The sequence below is a fragment of the Leptosomus discolor genome, chromosome 2 (genome assembly GCF_034619465.1).
Source record: "Leptosomus discolor isolate bLepDis1 chromosome 2, bLepDis1.hap2, whole genome shotgun sequence".
In the NCBI taxonomy this organism is placed as follows: domain Eukaryota; kingdom Metazoa; phylum Chordata; class Aves; order Leptosomiformes; family Leptosomidae; genus Leptosomus; species Leptosomus discolor.
Genome location: NC_141392.1, coordinates 37,305,772 through 37,328,808, shown reverse-complemented (window position 1 = coordinate 37,328,808; position 23,037 = coordinate 37,305,772). Strand labels below are relative to the sequence as shown.

The following is a 23,037-nucleotide window of genomic DNA, read 5'->3' as shown; positions in this document are numbered from 1 at the left end:
GACGCTTAGCCGCTCCCCGTCCCGGATCCCCGAGCCCCTCGGGGGGGGGGCAGGCGGAAGAAGAGGAGGAGGCTTTCTCCGCCGCGGCCAGGGACGCAGGGCCCCTTTCGTGACTCCCCCCGTCGTCGCCCTGCTGTGGCTGCGCCCTTCGCAGGGCCCTCTTCCTCCCCACCCCCGATGTCCCCCGGAGGCAGAGGTGTCCCCAGGGCCGCCGCCAGCCCATCCCCGAGCTCTGACGCCGCCGCTCCGCTCCGCGCTCGGAGCCTCGGGCAGGGGGAGGGGACGGGAGGGGCGTGGGGGGAGGCGGCTGCCACTGTGGGGCCCAGGCTGCTCCTCGCCTCCGCTGCGTCTCTCCCCAGCCCCGGCATCTGGGGCTACGGGGGGGGGGGGGGGGGGGGGGGGGGAGCGGGAGGAGGATCGGGCGGGGCCAGCCTGAGCGGCATCCAGTGAGAAGGCGTGAGGAGGCAGCCAGGGCGGGGCGAAGGCCATCATCGCCCAATGGGGGAAGGGCAGAGGGCGCACTCGGAGCGGGGCGAGTCGCAGGCAGGAGGCGAGTCAGGACTTGGGTAGCGGGTGGGGCAGAGCCAAGCGCCGCCGCTGTCTCACCCGGGGGCTCGCTCGCAGCCGCTCGCGCGCAGGGCGCTGCGCCGCCGGCGTGGACGGTGCTACGGGACCGGGAGCCGGCGGGTGAGGGACGAACGGACTGACGGACGCTGCTTCTCGGAGGGGGCAGCGGGCGTAGTCGTCGCCGCCGCCACTCGGAGAAGAAGTTTGGCTGAAGCGGCTGCCGCCGCGAGAAGAAACTTTCCTCGGGGGGCGGGAGGCGGGGGCGGCGGAAAGAAGCCGCGGCACGCTCAGGTCAGCCGCCCGGCGAGGGGGCTTCAGAGAGGTTCCCCCCCTCCCCCCTCCCCCCCCCCCCCCACCCCCCCCACCCCCCCCGGCCCAGGCCGGGCTGCGGCGACCGGGATGTACCTGGCAGCGGTCTCGGCGGGGAGGAGACGCCCGGGCGGAGATGGCGGCTGGCACCTTGCGGCGACGGGGTGGCTGTTACTGCTGGCCCTGCTGCTGGGGGAGTCGGGGACGCGGGCTCTCGTCTGCTTACCCTGCGACGAATCAAAATGCGAAGAACCGAAGAGTTGCCCCGGTAGTATCGTGCTGGGCATCTGCGGTTGCTGTTTCATGTGCGCTCGACAACGTAACGAGAGCTGCGGGGGGGTCTACGGGCTGCACGGAGCTTGCGACCGGGGCTTACGCTGTGTCATCCGACCGCCGCTCAACGGAGACTCCATCACCGAGTACGAAGTGGGCGTCTGCGAAGGTGAGAGGCGGTGGGAAAGCATCCATCCATCCCCCGGGTGGGGGTATAGGCTGGGCGGCGGGGAGGGAAGGAGTGCGCCCTCCTTCCCTCCCCGCCGCCCGCTTGTCCTATCTGTGAGCGTGTCTTTTAATCCTCCCTCCCTAAAAAAACCCACCCTATTTAAAAGTTTTACCCTTAATTTTCTTAGCCTAAACTTCCAGGCTCTTCCACTTCTCACTTTCTATAGCACTTCACTGGTTTGCTAATAGCTTACACCAATTACTGATGCCCAACTAAAATTCCTTGATAAATGGAGATTTGGGGAGGGTTTGGCAGATGGAGATCGGCGGAGGTCAGTCGTGCACACATGATGTCTGTTCCGGATTCCCTCCTCTGTAAGGAAACACAAAGGCTGATCATCTGTTGTAAAGTTTTCCTTCCTGTTCCTGTCACTTAATATCTCCCCGCCTGTCCTGCTCGGTATATGATGATAAGGGATGTCTTTTTCCTTGCTGGAGCATCCAGGGAGAGGGAGAAATCCCCACGGCAGAACGCGTCTCAGTCACTTCTGCTTCCTGCCGGCTGCTTGTGCGGTGATGAATTGGTATGAAATGCAAGAGGAGTTCACCTACCGCCCCCTTCAAATTTTATTATCTATCGGGGTCCTTTAGATTTATTTTTTTACATATCATAATTTAACAAAAAGCCTAAGGCGAATTTTTACTCTCTTTTTGTCTTGTACCTCTAGCTTCTTTTTCCCCCAAGTTGAGGGAAAACATGGCGCTGTAAAGAGATTACAAATAACCAGTAGTTTGGCATGTGTATAAATGTATGTGAGACTCGGAGCGGGAGCTTCGACAATTCTGGAAAAGGAGAGGGAGCCGGTCTCCTCTCGGCGGGTAGAGGGCAGTAGGAAGTCCGGAGAGCTGGTGAGGCAGCATCTGTCCAAAAAACTTGCATTTAAAATGATGCACTGTTTTGAGAGAGCTAAACCCGATATTTTTAGTGGGCAGCTGACCTTTGTCCTGGCATTCACAATTAGTTTAAAACTCCATTTGCCTCCCTAACAAATAAATCGCAAACCACAGCAGGGCAGTGTGTCCTGCCTGTGCTGTAACTAATACCATCAGCCTTTGTAGTTGTTGCTTGGGTAGGACGAGCTCCAGGGTTAAAAGCTCTGTTGTTAATTAAAAATGGCCCTAAACTACTCTGAAGACCCTGGTTGAGACGATGTTGCTGAATGTGTATGTACAATGCTGAAGTCCAAGCAAAGAGGGGAAAAAAAGGTATGTTAAAAACTTACCTGGTTTTGTGTGAGTTCTCTTTTTGCATATTTTCAAGTAAAAGCTTGGCTTAAACAGCTCCCCCCCCCCGCCTTGGTTAAAGGAACTGAAAGCCTGCAATCGTTAAATGCCTTAATGCTCCAGCTCCCTTACTGTATCACAGTACGGATGTCTCTGGCAGTTTAGGAGTATTTCATTCCTTTGAAGTGATGCAATCTGTACGTTGCTGTAGTTCAACTAGTAACACGTCCCATCTACTGTTGAAAATGGTATGAAGCATTTGTTGGCAAGATTGCATTTCAATTAGTGTTGTGGTCATGAACTAGTTCCAGCTGTCCCTATACGAATAGTCAGGGAGATAAGTTATCTATTTAATTTTTATTCTCATAAATGAAAAGCAACTGAGCTGAACTGTCAGCCTAATAAATAGTCCTGGAATACCTATTACTGAATTGTCAGGCAACTGCCTCATTCTAAGCAACAGAAGTAATGTGTGTTCATCATAGTGCGTTTTATACACGAGGGGTGGCAGCAAGGAAAAAAAGGAGACTTAATGTACTACCTTCGATCACTGAAATGGGGTTGGTTAGCTGTATTTTTTTTTTTTTGTGATTGCCTAAACAGTTAGGTGGTTTACAGGCACATGTTTAACAGGCTAGGCTGGTGATGCGTGATGTGCGAGTGGTACTAAGCCGTGCCTTTATCCATTAATGCAATAAAGGCTACTTTTTTTTTTTTAATCCTGTCTGTGGGGAGTGCAAACCCTTTCCTACCACAGTTCAGGGAGGAGGAAATGGAAGTGACTTGCAGAACTTTGTGGATAGAAATTGATGTTTTTACTCTCCTTCCTGTCTCTAGCTTTTTCTTTCATTGCAGTTTTTTACACTGAAATGACCCCTACTGGCTACAGTTATAAGGATATTTTTTTTTTTAAATCTTTTTTGAAGTTTCAGCAGTGTCTTATTTTGGAGTATCTACACATACTAGGCTAGAGAAACCTGTAAGAGCTTGAATTGCAGCAAGTAAAAATACTTATCTGTTAAGTTAGTTTTAGTATTTGACATGCTCAGCATAAGTGAACTCGTAACACCTGATGGAGAAGTCCCTGTGGCAGCTGTCACTAGTAGCCTCTCCTCCTGAAACCAGAAATGGAATAGTCTTTGTTAAACGAATTTTTACTAATGAAATCTGTTGCTGATTCTGTTGGGTTTTTTTCTTTATTCTAAAACTTAAAGGAAGTCCTTGTTCATCTCACCACCTTAACTGTTCACGTCTTTATGCAGTTCTAAGGCTCCATTTGTGGCGTTATTCTGAAGTATGTAGATACCCTTCTTGAATGTAGTTGTGTTCTTGGTAAAGAATAATTCTGAGGTCTGCTTCCCCTGGCGTGGGTGGGTATCCTTCCTGAAGGGCAATCTTGAGAGACTTTGCAGACTTCTAGCCTCTAGCTTTATGGGGAAGCTGCTGGATTGATTTGATGAGGTATTGAGACCCTGCAGCCCTTCCAAACACTCTTAGCATTAAGAATTTTTGAGCTCAAAGCAGGGACTGTCCTTAGTCTCTGCCTTTGAAGGTAAACCTAGACCCACCCCCTAATTAAACTGGAGTTCTCCAGAAACACATTAGCCTTGGCTTTTGGAGCAGTCCAGCTGGGCAGAGCTCCTGCTTTCTCGGGGATTGGAAAGCCTTGGGAAAGCTTTGCCAGAGAAGCTTGGTTACTCTGTGAAAGTATTTCATGTGATGACTCTCTTCTTGTCTCAGTTTCAACACTTCCCCAATTCCTGGTGCTACTAGATAGAGGCCTTGATTGCTTTGCTGAATTCTTCTAAGGCGTAACACTAGCCTATAAAATAGCACTGAAAATAATAAAATAAATAAAATAAAATGAGCTGAAATTATTTTTAACTGTGTAATAGTAGCATAAGTTTTTCTGATATATTTGAAATGCAAAGTTAACAAAACTGCTAGTCTTGCTGTGTTCTTAGGTTCCTTTTAGAATATACTTCCATATGATTTAGCTTCTAGGTAGCCATTGAAAGAAGGTTTTTCTGCTCCAGTAGGTTACTAGTAACATGTAGTACTTCTTTGTTGTTGTTTTTGTTTTGTTTTTGGTGGGGTTTGGGGTGTTTTTTTGGGGGTATGATTATTGCTGTATTCTTTTTGCCTACTGTGGGTCATTTAAGGCTTGCCTTGAATACTCGAGGCTTGTCTGCCTAGTGTGTAGCTTCTGAGCTAGAGTTCCCTTGGGACCAGGAGAAAGGTACTGTAGCAGATTTTAGGCAAGTATCAGAAGTATATCCTCTAGGATACTCTAGTATATCCTCTAGGATGATGGTAGAAGCTTGTCCTACTCTGGTGAGTCCTTCTCTCTTCTATTGAACTGCATCTTTTTGGGAGCTTGGAACATTACTGCCTGTCTGACTCCTTGTTGGGAGAAGTGGGAAGAGCTTGGGTGTTTTCCCCCCCTGCTTTAAACCTACTGTGAACTAATTTTTCTCCCCTGGAAACATGTAATAGGGTATAATATGTAAGGGCATGGTATATTGTATGTAACCAAAGCGCAATGAAACTGGAGCTGGTAAGAAATGAAGCTTTGAAAACCTAGCTCTCTTCAAAATTGGGAGGAGGAGAGCTAAGCTCTTTTTTTTTTTTTTTTTTGGGCATCGGTTTACATGCATGCTAATGGAGCTCTCTGCTTTTCTGAAGTGAGAACAACTTGCTTACAGACTTGTTGGTATTTTTATCAGAAGTAGGGATGCTGCTTGGAACTTCTGTAGCTAGTACCTTTGGGAGAACCTTGTTTTCAGTCCCATGCTCTGTATCTAATGGGTCAGTGCACCCAAAGCTTAGAACATGATGCTTTGTCTCTGGACAGACTTCTATACAACATGCTTGGCTTCTTGCCTGTGATGCAGTCCAGACCTCTAAAGATCCAGTGGTATTTTGCTTTGAGTATGAATTACTGAAGTTCAAGTAGTTTAGAAGTTGTGTGTGGGTAACCCAGTTTTTTATATCTGTTTGGAACAGTGTTGCCCAGATTTCTTAACTTTTTGTTTGTTTTCTTACTCAGTTATATAGTGAATAGCTGGGGAAGCATCCAAATAGTTCTGATGTCCGTATGTGTACAGAGAAATTTCTCCACTAGCATGAAGTGTTAGAACTGATGGTCTAGTTGGGGACTTAATCAGTATTAAATGGTGCACCAAATGATTGTTGGCATGAAGATAGTTAAAATAAGTCAAAATACTTGGTTCAAAGGCTGTTAGCAATCAGACTATAGAGGGCGGGGGTGTGTGTGTGGAAACAGAGAAATTATTATGGTGTCAAAAAAAGAATTATCACAATAGTTACTGAACTTGTGAAACTGGAATGAGAAGTAATTCTTTGATGGTGAATATTCTTGCTTCTGATATGCTAGTCTTGATGATATTTAACACTCCTCTCTTCCCTACCCCTCAGAAAACATTTACTAGGCACATGCTGACTACTTAGGCACAGGCTGGATAATTTATAAGCTATTTCTGCTCTGTCTTGTGTCAATGCTGAAATCTCAACATGAGTAAGAACATGTAACTCTGAGTGTGGCATGGAATTTGAATTAGATGAGGTGCTTATTTGACTTGGAAATGGTTTCCTTTCTGTTTCTGGGCATCATGTTTCAATTTTTAGAAATCATTTGGTTCCAGTATTTCAACAAAAATAAAATTGGAAAGTCCAACAGATGTAAGGAGGGATATTGATGCAAGAATTGGTATTTTCTTGCTGTTGCACAGTTAGTTGAAAACTAGAAATCTCCCTGTGGATAGGTTGAATGAGTAAATCTCTTAACTTCTGTTAAGAGGAATACTCTTTTATTTATTTTTATTTTTTTAAACCATTTGGTCTCGCATGACTGTATGTCAAGCATCCTCTGCTGATGCGTTTTTTTTCCTGTAGAAAGTGGTTATTTCATCGAGTTCCTCAAAATCATACTGCTTTATAATGATTTTTTTTAAACTACCTTTGAACTTGTCAGTAATTTCTGCACCTGTAGGCATGTTTGCTGTTTTAAGTACTCCCTAGCTGATTCAAGAAGACTTGCATAATTTAACTTTTTGCATAGTGCTTAGTCAACCAAAATGTCACTTGACTGACAGGCATATTATGCAATAATTAATCCATTAATATGGTTCAAAAATGCCTTCCTCTTCCCCTCCTTCCTTTGCATGCCCCTCAAGCGTTCTTCATCTCAATGAGTAAAATTCATAGCACCTTGCAGACTGGACTAAATGTTTCTTTGTTTTAGTGGATTAAATACTTTGTAGAAGTGACCTATTAAATGTATCTTGCAACTTGTAAACTGCTTTCATTTGAGAATATATTTAATCCTCAGGGAATGTAAACTTGGAAATGGTGAATTCAGGGTTTTGCCTGAGACCATGTGACACCAGTTGTATAGTCTGACAATCTTACGTTTTAACTCTCACTTTAGGTATGTATGCATGCAGCTTGGAAAATGACTGATACTGACATAGAAAGCTTATGTATATGGAGAAACTTACCAATATAAACTAAAATGGGGAGATAACTTTGTGTAAAGGCTATTTAGATTAAATTCCATGTAAGCATATAGATTAAAAGATAGTCGCTGAGGGAGCTCTAGTCTAAACAGACTAGTTTGGCCATGTTGGGGGAAGTAAGCCCTTGGTAATGTATTGAGATGAATGGAAGCAGCTCACTCCTTTACCAGAGACAGTAATTCAGCCCCAAGCAGCTTTCAATGGGTGTACTAGGTATCCAACTTCAGAATCTGTAAATCGTGTTGACACTGTATGGGTCATCGGTATGCAATGCTTTCGGTCAGAACAAGAGAACAAACAGGAGAGCATAGGGTTGTGGACAGGAGGAAAAGCACTGACTCACAAGCGTGAACCCATTCCCATGTTCTTACTCATTTCCAAAACTTTAAGCCTTTTATAGCCAATACTGATAGGCTTCAGGTATTGTTGTTTTTTTTTTCTTTTAATTAGTGAAAAATCTAGCAAGTGTAAGGTTTATGAATCTGAGAGAACCCATTCTGTTGGGTCAGTTATCCTTGAAATAAATTAAACTTCAGTGTTTTGCTACAGCCTATGTTGTGCTTTGTTCAGGATATTTTCAGAAAGGCTGGATGTATGCATGTGGAAGTGTTTCTTCTCACTGATGGGCTGTTGATAAAAAGGGGGTCATACTGATAATGGTATTACATGTGTTAATGTAAAATGTGCTGTTTTGATAATAGAAATACTGAAGTTGATCTATCTCTAAGTTAGGGTTTAGAAAAAAAAAAAAAACCACAAACCCTTGATACTAATTCTAAATCCGTGGTCTGTAGGGTTTTTGCTGTAGACTTCTAAGAAATTGGGTGCAATGCCTCTGAAACATCCTGCAATTCTGGTGTTCAGTGATGCTGCATTAGTGACTGGAGGGGGGAAATGGCAAAAAGTTTTGGATATTGGGCTTCTCATAGTGTGGGCTGGTCTTGATATAGGTTGCTTTATTCATAGTCCTGTTCCAGAATTTGTCTTAGGCAAAACTTTTCCTGATCCTGTCAGCTTTGCCTCTGCTGAGCAGCTTCAGCAAGCTGCCAGCCAGCTGCTTGTTTGCATTGAAGCTGATGCGTGCTGCTGTACGTGCAGGCTTCTGAAGCATGTGGGTGCACAATGCAACTTGAAAAAAAAAAAAAAAAAGGAATTTTAGCCTCATTTGCAAAATGGATATGAACGTTTGGCCCTTTCCCGAGGCTTTAGCAATTATTTTTTTAAAGAGTTTTCTAGAGCTAGAGGAGAAATCTGCTAGGACAGCTGAACTGCTGCTGTCCATGCTCATTTTAGTCAGGGGAGTACTGGCAGAGGCTCTGTCTGACCAATTAAACGCTGGGACATGGTGTAGTATTTTCAGTAAACTACAAACAAGATGTGGTTCTGGTCATAAGATTAAGAAAACTTACTTGCAGGTCTCTTTTCAGGTGCTTAAGTGTCTAGGGGGTCAGACTTCAAAACTAATTATCACTTCAGACCATCTTTGGGGCAGAAGGCTACTGGAAACACTGTTCAGTCTTGTTGGAGGGAACACTAATAGCGAAAGTCTTAAAACCCAAACAAATAAAAAAAGCCAAACAAAACCACCACCACCACTCCCTATCAAAAAAAAAAAAAGAAAAGTGGGGTCGTATCTGGAGAACTGAACACCGTGGCCAAGGGAGAACTTTTAAAACTTGAAATAGTTGTCCATGTCACATGCTTCACTTAATGTTTCCTTTTATCTCCTTGCTTTCCTCACGGCTTCTGTGGAGTTTCTAATAATTGAGTGGAAAGCTGGTTTGTTTAAATACTTCTGTGTTCCTTAGTATGAAATAACTGCCTTGAGACATGCAGAGCTGCTGCAGTGAAAATCTTTCTTGCTATATTGGGGATCTGATCACCTGAGATACATGGGGGTTTTTTTTGAATAAGGTAAAGCAGGCAGTCAAGTTTGAAACAAGCCTTAAATGTATGGTGGGTTCCTGAGGTATCCAAATGTTGTGGTATGTTTTTTCTTTCTAGCTCTGACCTAGAAAATTTTATCAGAAGGCTGCAAAGCCCTTTTGTACTGATATGTATTCCACATGAATATTTGATCTTAGAAAGTGGACCCTTCCAAAAGGTAGAAAAACTGCTTTATCATAAAACTCTCAGCTGAATGCCTTTATCATAGAAGTTTCTGCCAGCTCTGGTCCCCGAGTCATGACTTCACTGAAGGAATAAGTTGCGAGAGGATTGCAGCCAATACATGAGCACAAACTCACTTCAAGGCTAGCCTTCCTTTCTGCTGCTTTTCAAGGTCTGGGGTTGGGTTTCAAGCATTCTTTAGTGATGATTAGTCATTTCTATTGTTCAGCTCCTCCAAAACATGCATTTCCTTTCCATCGTTCTTTTTTCCTGTTCAAAGAGAAGCCAAAGCCTGCTGGCAAGAAGTATTTCCTTTTTTTTTTATTTTAGAAAGTCTGTAGAATCCTTTCAGTTTCTCATACCATCTTAATGAATACCACTGATTTGAAAATGCTGTTGTGTATACTAGCGTGCTGGAGTGGCGGGGCTCAGGCTTTGGGTCTGGCCTGATGGAGAAGCTTCTGAAAGGCTCCCCAACTTCCTGGAGACTGGTACCAGTCTCAGTAAGGATCACTTCTATGTCACTGTGAAACCTGTTCTCTTTCCTCCTTGAAATGCAGGGTTTAAAAGGATGCAAGAGTCTCTAAGATGTGACTTTGACTGTTTCAGACCAGCAATGTATTTGATGGTCTCTTTGCTCTTTCAGCATCCTGAGAACTTGCCTGTCACTCTTTAAAAAGGCAGAAACACCTGAGTAACATGCTGCATATAATGTAAATTATGGGAGTTCACTTAATTCACTGCAGTTGTGTTTACATCCCCAACCCCTGAACTGTAATTTAAGATTACTGTGGGTGCAGTGCTTGTATATTAGTTTTCAACAGTGATGCTGTAGTGACCGTTCCAGTGTGGTGCTTGCTGGTTTGAGGTGATGCGTTATCCTTATACATAGTGAAGGAGAACAGTATATGGGTTTCCAAACAATAGCTGATATTCATTAAATGTCCAGAAAGGAGGAGAAGGGTTAGGGCACAAAAGAGAAGGTTCTGTGGCAGGCAGAAGTCATAGAGAACTTGAAGGAAGGGAAAGCAAAAACTTAAGCAATGGAGAAGGAGTCTCTGAGAAGATCTTTCCTTCTACTTTTAACTTGCCCCTGTTTTGAGATGACTCTTTACATATGGAGACAATAAATGTAGCTATAGTGAGCTACTGTGTACTTTAAAAATAAGGCTGCAACTTGCTCATAGTTGCATGCTTTTTCTAGAAACAGAAGCAGCTCTTCATGTGAAGAAGACATAAATACTTCATTCAGGAGCATTGTGCCTTGCATGCTGCTGTGGTACTGTGTTGTGAGTGCTGGTATGTAGGATTTAGCATGGAAGAAGTGATGGAATGCTGCTTGCCAGAGATATATTTCTCAGACTGTTTCGCAGACTGGACCTGTTGCTTAAGGACCTCTTGTTCAACTTGTTAATGCCTTAATCCTCTTCCCTACTTCAGATGCATGCAATGACAGGACTTGGGAGTTCAGCAACCCAGAGCAGCACTTGAGTTGTTAGCAAGCTGAAATGTTTGCTTTGCAGGAAGCAGGTGGTTATATGAATGATGGAAGAAAAATAAAAGTTTGGAATTAACATAATCCTTCCCCTCCAGTAGCTTCCTTATGACAATGAAAGCACACTTAGAAAAATTAGAAAGTATTATGTTCAGGACTTAACTTTGGTCTAAATAGATGCAGAACTTTATTGTCTGAAAAGGGAACTTGCCTGAATGAGTTGGAAAGAGTGGGGAACTGCATGTAGATAGAAAAGATTTGAGAGAGTGACTTTCAAGCTGTAGTTATCAGCCTACTGGGAGCATTTGAATTGCTTCTAGGCATCTGTGCAAAACATATATTATATATATAGTGGCAATATAACAACAGTCCAATGTCAACTCAGAACTGCTAAAAAAGTGGCCCTTCCCTCTTTTTGCCTCTACCTGATCATGCCGGCACAATGAGATGATGGAAATCTCAGCTAAACTGAGACTAGCGTGCATGAAAACTAACAGTTTACTTGGGCTGCTCTTCATTTGGGTTGTTACTAAAAACTTAAGGATGTTAAACACCTACTTGATTTTTGTATTTTTAAGTGTCTTAGAAGTCAACTAGTGTGTAATATGTGCATACCGATGTTTGAGATGTTCTTAGATTCTTACATTTGGGTTTTGTCAACACTCCTTGCAGAGAAGTAAAGCATTCACAAATTATTATCTCAGTTTCTTCCTTTATATCATCCGGATTTGAGAGGTCTATGTGAAAGAGCACTCTCTTGAAAAGGAAGCCACAGAGGAGGTCAAACAGAGCAGGCAGGAAAATGTTTTTGCTGCAGTCTGGAACTGTTTATGAACTGTCCCAGGTCTCCAAATCACTGGTGTGTAAAAGTTTGTTTTTTGGAATAGTCCACAGGGCATTATGATTTTGGGAATAATAGAGGCTAGGTTATATGCTTCACAGAGCCTAGACTTTGAGACATGTTTCCATTATCAGTTGAAATATCTCAGACCTCTAAAGGAACAAGTGTGCTGTACTGGACCACCATTTATCTGCATCAAGCAGAGCACTAGATGCCTTTGCGTCAACTAACTAAATTTGAATCGGTGAGACCCTGGATTCATCCGTTTAGCTCATCCGTGTGCTTTCATGTGGTTGTACCTTTCATTCCAAGGAATTTGTTCTGCCCATACGGATTTACTCTTAAGTGGTAAACAAGTATTTATTTAACAGGACCTTGAACTCCTGTTTATAAAAGGACAAAATCAACTAGGAAAAGGAGTCTTAAGTCTGCATGAAAGATCATGCTAGACTTTGCATTGATTTACTAAACTGAAATAAGCTCTTGTTACATGTTCGCTTCTCGATGGAAATCTTGTTTCTAAATGAAATTGTGTGAAAAGTAATCTGGTAAAATAGGTCCAGGCTAAAACTGAATTTGCATTCTTCCTGTCTGAGTATGACTTTTGTATTTGCTCCGAGTAATGAAAAATACCTTGTTTCCAGATTGAGCATGTTAGATGTATAGTTTGCAAGTATTACTGAGGGAATCTTCTTCTCTTCCATCCTCTTAATGGTACTGAGCTAATTTTTGAGGCATGTGGCACTGAAGACTTCAGGTGCACCTGCTATTCGGCCATGCACTTCCTGTGTACCTCCTCTTCTGTTCCCATCTGAAAAGCCGTGAGAGGTGGTAGGTGAGGTACCAGACACTAATCTGTCCTGGAAAATCAAGTGAGATTGTGTGTAGTGCCACAGTGTGTGGTGCATCTGCATTGAGGCGTTCTGCTGTAAGGGGTGGCTCTGCTTTCCATGCCAGCTGTGTCCCACCTTATGTGGGGTGAGCAGCTCTTGTGTAACGAAGATCCTGGTGATCTCTGTCAGCACTGAAAAGATCTAGTGCTGAAATACCACAGGGCAAAATGGCACAAGTGCTCTAAACTGGTGTGCTGGAAAAGCAAACGTGCTGTCATTGCTGTCTGTGTGCTCCACCTGTCTACACTGTGCTGGCCTTGGGAGGCTGGTGGGTGGAGCAGCAGTAGGGAGCCAGGGGCAAGGGCAGTCTGCCTCCTGGGCCTGCAGTCAACCAGGGCAGGTGAAGCTCCTGGGCCCGGCGGTCAACTGAACTGGGCCTTCGCCAGGGCAGACAAAGCTCCTGGCCGCTACACAGGGGTAGGGGAGGAGAGCCTGTGTGTCAGAGACAAGGAGTGATTCAAACTGTTTTCTCAAGACTGTTAAACAGACCAATCTGGATGAAGCTGCAGTCCCTGTGGTTACAGAGTTTGAAACACCAAGTCTTGGAGCATAGCTATAGCCTTTTTTGTTCTTGTCATTACGTGGATTACTGCTGTGATTTATAAAATACAAATTGTCCAGGCTGTATTCCGGCTTCTCAAAAACAGGATGTATTATTGTTCTCCAAACTCTCGTGATTTTTTTTTTTTGTTTTCTCTCTCTGCATGCATGGCCTCCTCACGATGAAAGTGTCCCAAGCATTACTGAAGCAGCATCTTCTCTTGAAAGAATTTTAATAGTTTCTCTTCAGGAACTTCTATGCTTCCTTTGATTTTTTTTTTTAAATTTTATTTAAATTTTTATTTTTTTAATTGATACAGTTGCTGTATAGGATGATAGGTTAGCTTTAACTAAAAAAAAACCCCAAAACACCAACAAATTACTTGCTAGGGTTAATGGCTACTCTTCTGTTGCTATTTTTATGGAGTAGAAGAGCCGTGAGGTTCACATGAAGGTTTTCTTCATGTCTAAAATTGCCTTAGTTGTTTGTGAGCAGCATACTCTGACTTACAATAGAAAGCAAGCAATTGGTTGTACAGGGAGAAACGTACCTGTGAGAATCTGCTGTGACACTTCCTGTAGGTCATGTACAGTACTTAACTGATAAACAGCACTTTCTAGGTGTTGGTTTGTTTTTTTTTTTCCCCCCAAATCAGGAAAAAACACAGATTAGTGGATATTCTGCATGTTTCTGTGAGTGGACAGTACCTGCATGTCAACCTCTGTGTGTGTGTATATGCTGTTATTTACTATCAGTTTTTAGTATTTTGAGTATCAGACTACTGAATGACAAACATTTTGTATTTGGCTGCGTCTTTCCATACTGGAGGATAGCTTCTTATAACATCAACAAAAAAAACACACCCTTCATAGCTGGAAGATATCTTAATTCTTTTGAAGTGTTTCTTGGCATGATCTGTATTGGAAACTTGCTTGTTGATAGTATATAATGTTGGGGTGAACTACTAGAAGACATTTGTGGAAGCTGCTGTGGAATATAGGGATGTAAAGATTGAAAATAGATATTTGTTTCTTTTGTCATTATTAGAAGTCAGTGGACTGTGTGACTATTTTGTGGTACTTGTTTTGGTAGACAGACAAGGTTGGAAAATTATCTGATGCTTTATAGTGAGGAATACCTAATGCCTAGTTTATTTTCTTCTGTCTTACATAAAAAGCATGTATCTTGCTTAAACTTCTGTGTTGGTGGGATGTTGCTGTATGTGCACTTGACCTAAGGAAGCTGAGAATTTGTAGGACTGGTAATCTTGGTGAAACTCTGGATCAACTGGATTTACCGCTTCCTGGAGAAAAAAGTAATATTGTTGCATGTAGCCTCCTTCTAAAAGGAAAATGGTCAGTTGTACAGTGGGAACGTAATTACACACATTTGACAGGACTGATTCAAAAGGAGCAGAATTATTTGAGCAGAGATACTCATTCTGGCCCACCTGTCCCCTTACCCCTTGACAGCAAGGAATGTGATGTGTTTGAGCAATTCTAGAGTATGGATGGTAATCCAGGGGTGCTTTAAAACTCTCTTTTTGTCATATTACAGAATCAGAGGCCTGGCATCTTGCGGTGTTTTCATAATAAAAAGTTCTCTGTGGAGTTAATTCTATGCGATGTATTTTTTTTTTAATTTCGTTTAAAAATACTCTCTTTCTGACTCAATTTTGACTTCTGTAACAGCTTGCTGATTCTGTCCAACATTCTTGCTTCCATGATAAATATAACTTCAAGTATCTGCAAAAGTTATTTCAGTTAGGATAGCACTCATTTGTACTACAGCTATGTGTTTTCCTGAGGCGACATAGTTTTTCATACAGATGGAAGTAAACAATGCCAGTAGCTGTAGCAAAATAGGCAATCAAACAGCTGCAAAACATGGTATTTGGCAAATCCCACAGTTCAGATTAATCCATTTTTTAAATCTGTTACCTTCTGTTTAGTTACTAAGTTGAACTTGAAGTAAATCGCACCCAACTCCAAAGCAGCTGAATTTATATACTGCAGCCAAAATCCAATAGTGAGCGAGTTTGTTTGTTTGTTTGTTTATTTTAGATGAAAACTGGGATGATGATCAGCTTCTTGGATTTGAACCGTGCAATGAAAACCTTATAACAGGTTGTAACATAATCAACGGGAAATGCGAATGTGACACCATTCGGACCTGTAATAATCCATTTGAATTTCCAAGCCGGGATACTTGCCTGTCAGCCTTAAAAAGGATTGAAGGTAAGCACTTGTCTTCAGTAATTCAGAGTTAGTGTTTTTTCTGTGCATTTGATGAAAAGCTAGGGTCTAGTATGTTTTAGGATGACTTGGGTAGTTTCAGATACCTGTGGTCTTCTACTTTTCAGAAGATGGTTGTATGTTTTAAAGGTATTTCAGTAAGCTTGGCCTTCCAGATGTGCAGGTTTAAGAATGGAAGAAACTAATACTTTGTGTTTTGTGTGTTATGATGTTTGCAGACTTTAAGACTAAAACAATTCTGTTTATAGTTTGTGATAGCTACCTTCACATATCTTTAGCTGAAAAGCAGCATGGAAAACTCTGTTTAGACGTATTGATGTGACTGAACCATGAATAAACACGATGGATTTTAATAGCAAAGGCATAGAAAAAAAGTAGCTGTTGATTATACTTGTATCTTTTCTTATATGAATTAATGAATTGCTGTTTTCTTTGCATTTACGTGATGTAGCATTACTTTAATGCCCATAGTTTTCAGTGTCTGTGTTCCTTGGATTAGACTTGCATTAGGCCACATGTTTATGCTTCTGCACACATACGTGATGGTGTGTTTTGTTTGGGTTGTTTTTTTGGAGGGGTGGGTGGGTTTATTGCTTATGGCTGAACTGGAAATGAGTTGGCTCAAATATATTCAATTGGTATTAAATTCCTGTGGCATATTCCTAGGATTGTTTTGAACAGCTATCAAAGGTTTGATCTTGGGACCTTTTCTAGGATGCTGTAACTACTGTTTATTTTCCAAAGTGTCCAGGAACATGGAAAAGTTGATTAGTTATGTGAACCTGCTTAATTGGTCTACTTCAATGTTTAAAGTCATATTGCAAAAGTAAATGTATTTATAAGGCTACTAAGCATATTTAAAGTTACTGTCTTTGAGTTAAGGAAGTGTGATCTGATGTCATATGTCTTAGTCATTTTGTGATAAGAAAATTGTTTTGTGAGATCTTGTGAGAAAAATTTAGCTGCCAGAAACATGTTCATTATCTTGGTCATGATGTTGGTCACTAAAGATGTACAAGTACTTTGTGTGGGTGTTTTGTGTAGGGGTCTTTTTTTTTTTTTTTTAGTTCTAGGGAGAGGAGAAGCACAGCCTTTGGCCTCTTGTTTGTTTGTGTAGTAGTGGGCAGTAGCATATATGGGTTCTTAAGTAACCTTACCATTTCCTTTTTTTTTTTTTACTTGTGAATGTGTGACTAAGTCTGTAGCAGTTCAGCAGGAGTCTGTTGGCATGGCAATTCATCATGTGTTTAACTTGCTAAGAAAATCTGCTGTGGGATACCTACTTGTTTTTTGCGGACTTGGACTCAGTTTGTGGAATGGCATAGCTAAGGCAGGTTGATTCTCTGTGTAGTTTGCCTTCAGCAACCTCTTGTTTCGGCTAAATTCCCATTTTAAAAAGAGCAGAGTTTTAACCTTAGCCATGAGGTAACTGTTCTACTCGTAAACTGGCTGGTATGACAGCAATGGTGCAATTGTTTTTCTGAGTCATGATTTTCTTTTTTCTTTGTTTTCTTGGTTTTATTTGTCTTTCTGGGTAGTGAGGAGAATTTTCTTCCAAAGCCTCAGACTATAGGGTACCAGTTAGGAGAGTTTAGGACCTGTTGATTTTTAATCCTTCACAGATAGGAAGGATAGTTGATGCAAGTGATGAAACAACAATGGTACCATTAAATACTGGAAATCTAGCAGTTACAACGTGAGTGTTATAACAGTCCAGCTTTTACTCATAGGTATGTGAATTTGCATTTGCGTCCTCAGACAATCAAACCTTACCACTGAGGAATGTTTGAAGTTAAATCCATCCGTATTTCCTAATAGTAGGAGAGAAGTCATAGCATAACTTTATTTGTCTGTATTTGACAGCTGTAGTCAGTCAAATCTGCCTACTGTGTTTTGCACTAACTAGGATTGGGAATTGAATGCTAACTGCTTATGGGGGTTATTTCTTTAAATGCATTACTTCTTGTTTCAATAATTAAAACCAAATTAATGCTTCATCCTATACCTAAGCTAATGGAAAAGAAGAATAACTTTTTTCCCATTGTGCTTGCCACATCCCTGTTTGGTAAGCCAAGTCTCCTAGGTAGAATGGGATAGCCACTTTGATGTGTCTGAGCCAGTATTTGCTGTTTGAGTATTTCAGGCTTTCAAAGTTTATAGTCTAGAAGTTGAATATATCCATTTGAAAAGACCACCTGAAACACAGCTCAGGCAGCATGAAAACCAGAGGGCTCTTTGAGCATGTGTCTTGGTTTGAAAGACAGGTGTCTGCGGAGGAAGGCAGGAGCCTCCCTTGAAATGGAAAGTGCAACCCCCTTCCCTCCAAATTATTATAATTTTGGAATTAAGGGGCCTTCAGGCAAAGATATGGGGAATAGGAATAACAGTTCTTTACATATATATATATATAAAACACAAGGCAGGGAAAAAAAACCCAGCCCACTGGTTTACACCGGCAGTCAGAAATACAACCTGACACCCTGTTAGGGTGGCAGTAGCAGTCCGATAAGATGGTGGCTGCAGTCCTCCTGAAGCGATGGATGTAGTTCTGTTGAAGCAGCGATCTTGTAAAAGGGTCTGGTCTTCCTCCGAAGGTCCAGTGGTAGGTAGGTAGCTCTTGTCCTCTGGAACTCCAGTGGGGGGAAAAACTCCTCTGGGAATCCAGTGGAAGAAGGCTGCTAGGGTGTTCGAGATGTCAGTTTTTATTTAGCATGGACTGCTTGGCTCCTTTCCCCCGGGCGGAGCATCTCACAATGGGATGGGGAGTCGTGAGGCAGTTCCTTGATGGGCCATTAACAGGAGATAGTCCAGGAGCGAGTTATCGATGGGTCAGGCGATAAGGCATTGTTGTGCCCGTTAACAGAAGATAGTCCAGAGGGAGGAGGCAGGGAGCACCGCCCCACCTGGTCTCAACAGCTCCTGAAGATGGTAATAGAATACTTTTTTTTCTTTTGGCATGTTTTACACTGTAGCCTAGGACAGCATGTTAAATAGAGAAATATTTCAGTTTCTTCAAGGCAAGAAACTTAAGACTATGGTGTCGTGTGAAAAGGGGTGATTCATAGGATCTGTTTAAATATGTTGAATAAAGATTTTCCTGAAATCCAAAGTACTGATGTATACTTCACTCTTCTGCCTTGTCTGCTAAAGATAATAGCAGGAAGATTTGAAACCAGTAATTTAAATCTTGAAATGCTCTAATAGAATCTGTTCCAATGGAAAGTGGGACCAAGAGAGGGTAGTCTAACTTCCCTCTCTTCACCACACTTGATATGGATAATTAAATAGCGTGATTAAAAAGATGTAAGTTGAACACTGTAATCAGAGTTTCTGAAGAAAACTTGAAGAAAAGTGCTATCTAAGCATCTAATTCCATGTGTTTTCTACTTTGAGGATACTTAGTAAGCAATTGAAAGTGTTTTGTGTTGTTTGGTGACATGTCACTCTGCAAGATTTTTGATATTCACTATAAGTTTGTGTATCTTTCACGTGTTGATGAACTCCCGTAACACAACAGAGGCAGGGGAAGATACTTCCAATCCTGCTGAAGCTAAATTGGGTCAGTTAGCTTTCCTTCTAGTTATGGAGGTAATCGGCAAGGGGGAAGGTCCTGTCTTTTTTTTTGGGGGTGGTACTGTACAGATTAAATATTCTGTAAAGTTATAAATCTGACAAATTGGAACCTAGAAAATTAGTATACAATGGCATCTAGAGAAATTCTGGCTCAAGCAATTTCATTGAAGTTGCATAGCTGTGACAAGTTCTCTTGGGCTGTACAAATTCATTTAACTGAGGACCCGTCTGTTTCCTGAGCAGTTGAACCAAGGCTATTACAGAAGCCAGTGGTGCTAGATCAGTGTGGTTTGCTTGTTCTGATTAAAATGAGCTCTGTGGCGCTTTTCCTTCTTTCTCTCTCTCTTTCTTTTTTTCTTTTCCTTTTATTGGATTTTCCTTTTATTGGATTTTTACCTTCTTTCCTTGAAAGAAGGAGGGGTGCAGTTAGGCTGCCCCAACCATACTAAGTATATGTGGGTCCATGCACAGGAGATGCTGGTGCTAACGCATAGCGTTAGCTGTGGTTGCCAGCTTTTATCAACCTGCATGGCTCACTAAAAGCTACCTTTGCCTGCAGATGTGGAATCTGTTCCATAAATACGTTTTGGCAAATAGCAAGCAGTGAGCTGGAATCTGTAGTCCCATTTCTAGCTATGAATGCATATGTGCTCATGGGTCAGGGCTTTTGCATGTACTTTGGTTTCTTATATATTTTTATGCTTACATCTTCCCTTTCAAATGCCTCTCTAGTTGTCTTAGGCTGTGTGTGGTCTTCCCTTCTGGGCTTGATGTCAGTTCTAGCTTGCTTACTCAGCTAACCCAAAGTTTTCTCCTGTTAGCTTCGTATAGCATATTTCCTTCCCTGTTGGCTCAAGTCTGCCTGCCTTCCTGGGCTCCTCATATTTCCTTCTACCTTTATCTTTCCCTGCTTCCTTTTCTTGCTTTCTTTGCCGACCTATTTCATCCTGTTTGCACTCCAGTTCACTTAAACAAGCCATGTGAGGCAAATAAGGCAACTTTACCTGTCCTTTCACAAAGTCAGACTGCATGGGCTTTAAAATTACATTGCTTGGATGTCATTGACAGGACCCCAAAGCCATGTTCATTATTTTGTCTCCCAAAATCTTGCTTTGCTCTGAACTGGGGAAGCATGTAATGAGGAGGCTTGGGCTTGTAATTTGCTCTGTTTTAATCTCTACTCAAATGTATGTGACTTCTGTAGGGGTGCTGATGTCTATTTTTTAACATCTTTGTTGGCGACATGGACAGTGGGATTCAGTGCATCCTCAGCAAGTTTGCCGACACCACCAAGCCGTGTGGTGTAGTTGACACGCTGGAGGGAAGGGAGGCCATCCAGGGGGACCTTGACAGGCTTGAGACGTGAGCCTGTGTGCACCTCATGAGTTTCAACAAGGCCAAGTGCAAGGTCCTGCACCTGGTGCAATCCTAAGCACCAATATAGGCTGGGTGGAGAATGGGTGGAGAGCAGCCCTGTGGAGAAGGACTTGGGAGTGTTGGTTGACAAGCAGCTCAACATGACCTGGCATTGTGCGCTTGCAGTGCAGAAGGCTAGCTGTATCCCAGGCTGCATCAAAAGAAGCACGGCCAGCAGGTTGAGGGAGGTGATTCTGCCACTCTACTCTGCTCTTGTAAGACCCCACCTGAAGTACTGTGTTTAGCTCTGGGGCCCCCAACATAAGAAGGACGTGGACCTGTTGGAGTGGGTCAGAGGAGGGCCAGGAAGATGGTCAGGGGGCTGGAGCTCCTCCCCTCTGAGAACAGGCTGAAAGAGTTGGGACTGCTCAACCTGGAGAAGAAAAGGCTCCAGGGAGACCAGTGCTTAAAGGGGACGTACAGGAAAGGTGGGAAGGGACTCTATCAGGTCGTGCAGTGACAAGATGAGGGGTAACTGTTTCAAACTGAAAGAGGGCAGATTTAGGTTAGAGTTAAAGAAGAAATTCTTTACTGTGAGGGTGGTGAGACACTGGAACAGTTTGCCCAGAGAAGTTGTGGATGGCCCCCTCCTTGCCCATGGCAGGGGCGTTGGAACTAGGTGATCTTAAGGTCCTTTCCAACCCAAAACATTCTACAATTTGCAAGAAAGTACCGAGAGGCTAATGTGGGATTTCAATAATACAGGTACTGAAGGCAGTTGTAATCCCTACCCCTTGTTCTCCTGGGTAATAGTAGTATTAGATACATTTGAAAGCATTGGTTTTGTCATAGACCTTAGTAGCTAACTTCTAACTAATTTTTGTGTAAACATACTGCAAAAGTTCAAAGACTTGTTACTTGAATAAAGTATCATTTAGTATAAAGCACACTTATGCTTTAGAGGTCTCCCAACTCCATTACTGGGCTTAAAGTGCTTGCTTCTCTACATAGGCTCTCAGTCACTTTTTCATATAGAAGGTTTGTATAGAGGTCACGAACCATCCCATTATGAGGAAATGCACACATTTGGGGCTAGAAAGAAACTGTCTGGAAAAGCTATCACATACCTAAATAGTAATAGATTCCTGTGTTGATTTTTTTGTTGTTTAAAATGCTTTTGCTTTTGGTTATTGTTTTGATGAGTGCCTGCTCTGATATGGTTCAGGAAATCCTGTGTTCTTGAGCTTGAAAGCTTGTTTCTATTCAGTAGACTGCTAATGATGACAGCTTGGTTGAACTTGGACTGCTGGAGTGGACTGTGAAAAATATGGCCAGAGGGTGAAAAGTGATGAGATGCCATCTGTCTGCTGAGCCACAGTAAAAGGCAAAAGTCTAATAAGCTGCATCTACACATTCTTGCAGTCACGATTTGGTAAGAATTAGTTGCAGACAATATAGAAGAGTCAGTTCTTCAGATGTGTGAAGCACTGAGGATTTGGGGGTGAGGAAAGTGAAAGAGGAAGTAATTTTTTTATCAAGAGACATTTGTAGGGTGTGGTAGGTAGTAGTGTAGAAAACTTGTGTAGTACCTGTCCAGTTATCTTGAAATCTTGCCTAGTATGTATGAAGAGTCACTAGGAAGTCATTATCTGAAGTGATCCAGCCTCTGCAGTTTCAATGACTATGCCAGTTCTGGGATCATCTTATTTCTCTCTGGATTCTGGCAGCAGTTCAGATAGCCCAGCAGAGCTTTAAAGAACAGGAACCTAAGGATGTTCCTGAGCCTGTGCTTCCTCCTCTACCAGAGCAGGTCAGGATCTGTGCTCTCATGAGCCACCCGTGGGAAGACGGTGTGCCTTGCCACCTTCCCCCTTCAAAGGCAGCTGCAGGTCTTCAGAATGATAATTTGCTCCTTAAAAAAAATGTTCCCTGCTAGAACTGCTATCTCCTCTTTCCTCTGCGGAGTGAGGGTAAAGTTGTGGGTCAGAGGCATCCAGTCTTTCACTAGGTAGGCTGTACTTCAAGTGCGATCTCTTCAACTGGATTTACTAAAACCTTCAGTTTGCAGATTCTTTTGAAGATGAGAAACTTCCCAGTACTAGCTTGCTTCTTTAAAGTAATTTGGCAGGAGTGTTTGTTTTGATAATACCAGGTGCTGGTGTGACACACAAAGGTGTTCTTGAGTACTATGGAGAGCATAAGTGACACCAGTTGGAGCAAAGGTTGTGGTTTCACGTGTCTCAAGTTCTCTCAATGTACACTTGAGCTCTAAGAGGAGAAACCAGTCGACTTACATCAGTTCATACTCTACCAAAAGCATAAGCATTTTCCATGTCAAAGTTAAGCCCAGTCTTTGTTCAGAATATATGTGAAGGATAAAATTTGTACCTTTTTTGATGAAAGATGTGATTAATGCTTCAGGTAAATGGACATCCTTCACTTGCATCTCCATCTGCATGTAAAACCTCCTGCTGATACTAAATTGTTGAAACTGTTATTTTAAGAGTTGCTTCTTGATTACTTAGCTCGCACCTTTCCAAGCCATTCACTGCTGTCCTTCATAGGTGAAAGCTGCTGGTATCTATTAAGCTGGTTTATTGCAAAATACTTCCTGCATTCCATTATTTTTTACATGTAACTGAATAACTTTATGCTGGCAAATGTTGCAATACCTGTTAGACCAGTCCTGGAATAGCAAATATGAGAAGGTAATTTTATTCCAAATGCTTGTTTGGCTGTTGTTAAGTCTGATTTTGTGTTAAGCTTCACTTGTGTGGTCTTGATGTCTGCAGCTATGTTGAAAAACTAGAACAGAATAAATCCGGCTGAATTATC

At 42.4% G+C, this 23,037-nt stretch overlaps 1 protein-coding gene across 1 annotated transcript in view; it reads left to right on the top strand.

Annotated features, from left to right (window-relative positions):
- The first annotated feature begins 469 nt into the window (after positions 1–469).
- CRIM1 (cysteine rich transmembrane BMP regulator 1) overlaps positions 470–23,037 on the top strand; it is a 193,834-nt gene continuing 171,266 nt past the window's right edge. The window contains exons 1-4 of the mRNA XM_086460919.1: positions 470–599; positions 639–890; positions 932–1,318; positions 15,082–15,255. Of these exons, the coding sequence (XP_086317045.1) occupies positions 967–1,318; positions 15,082–15,255 (526 nt within the window). The 5' untranslated portion in view covers positions 470–599; positions 639–890; positions 932–966. The remainder of the gene's footprint in view (positions 600–638; positions 891–931; positions 1,319–15,081; positions 15,256–23,037) is intronic.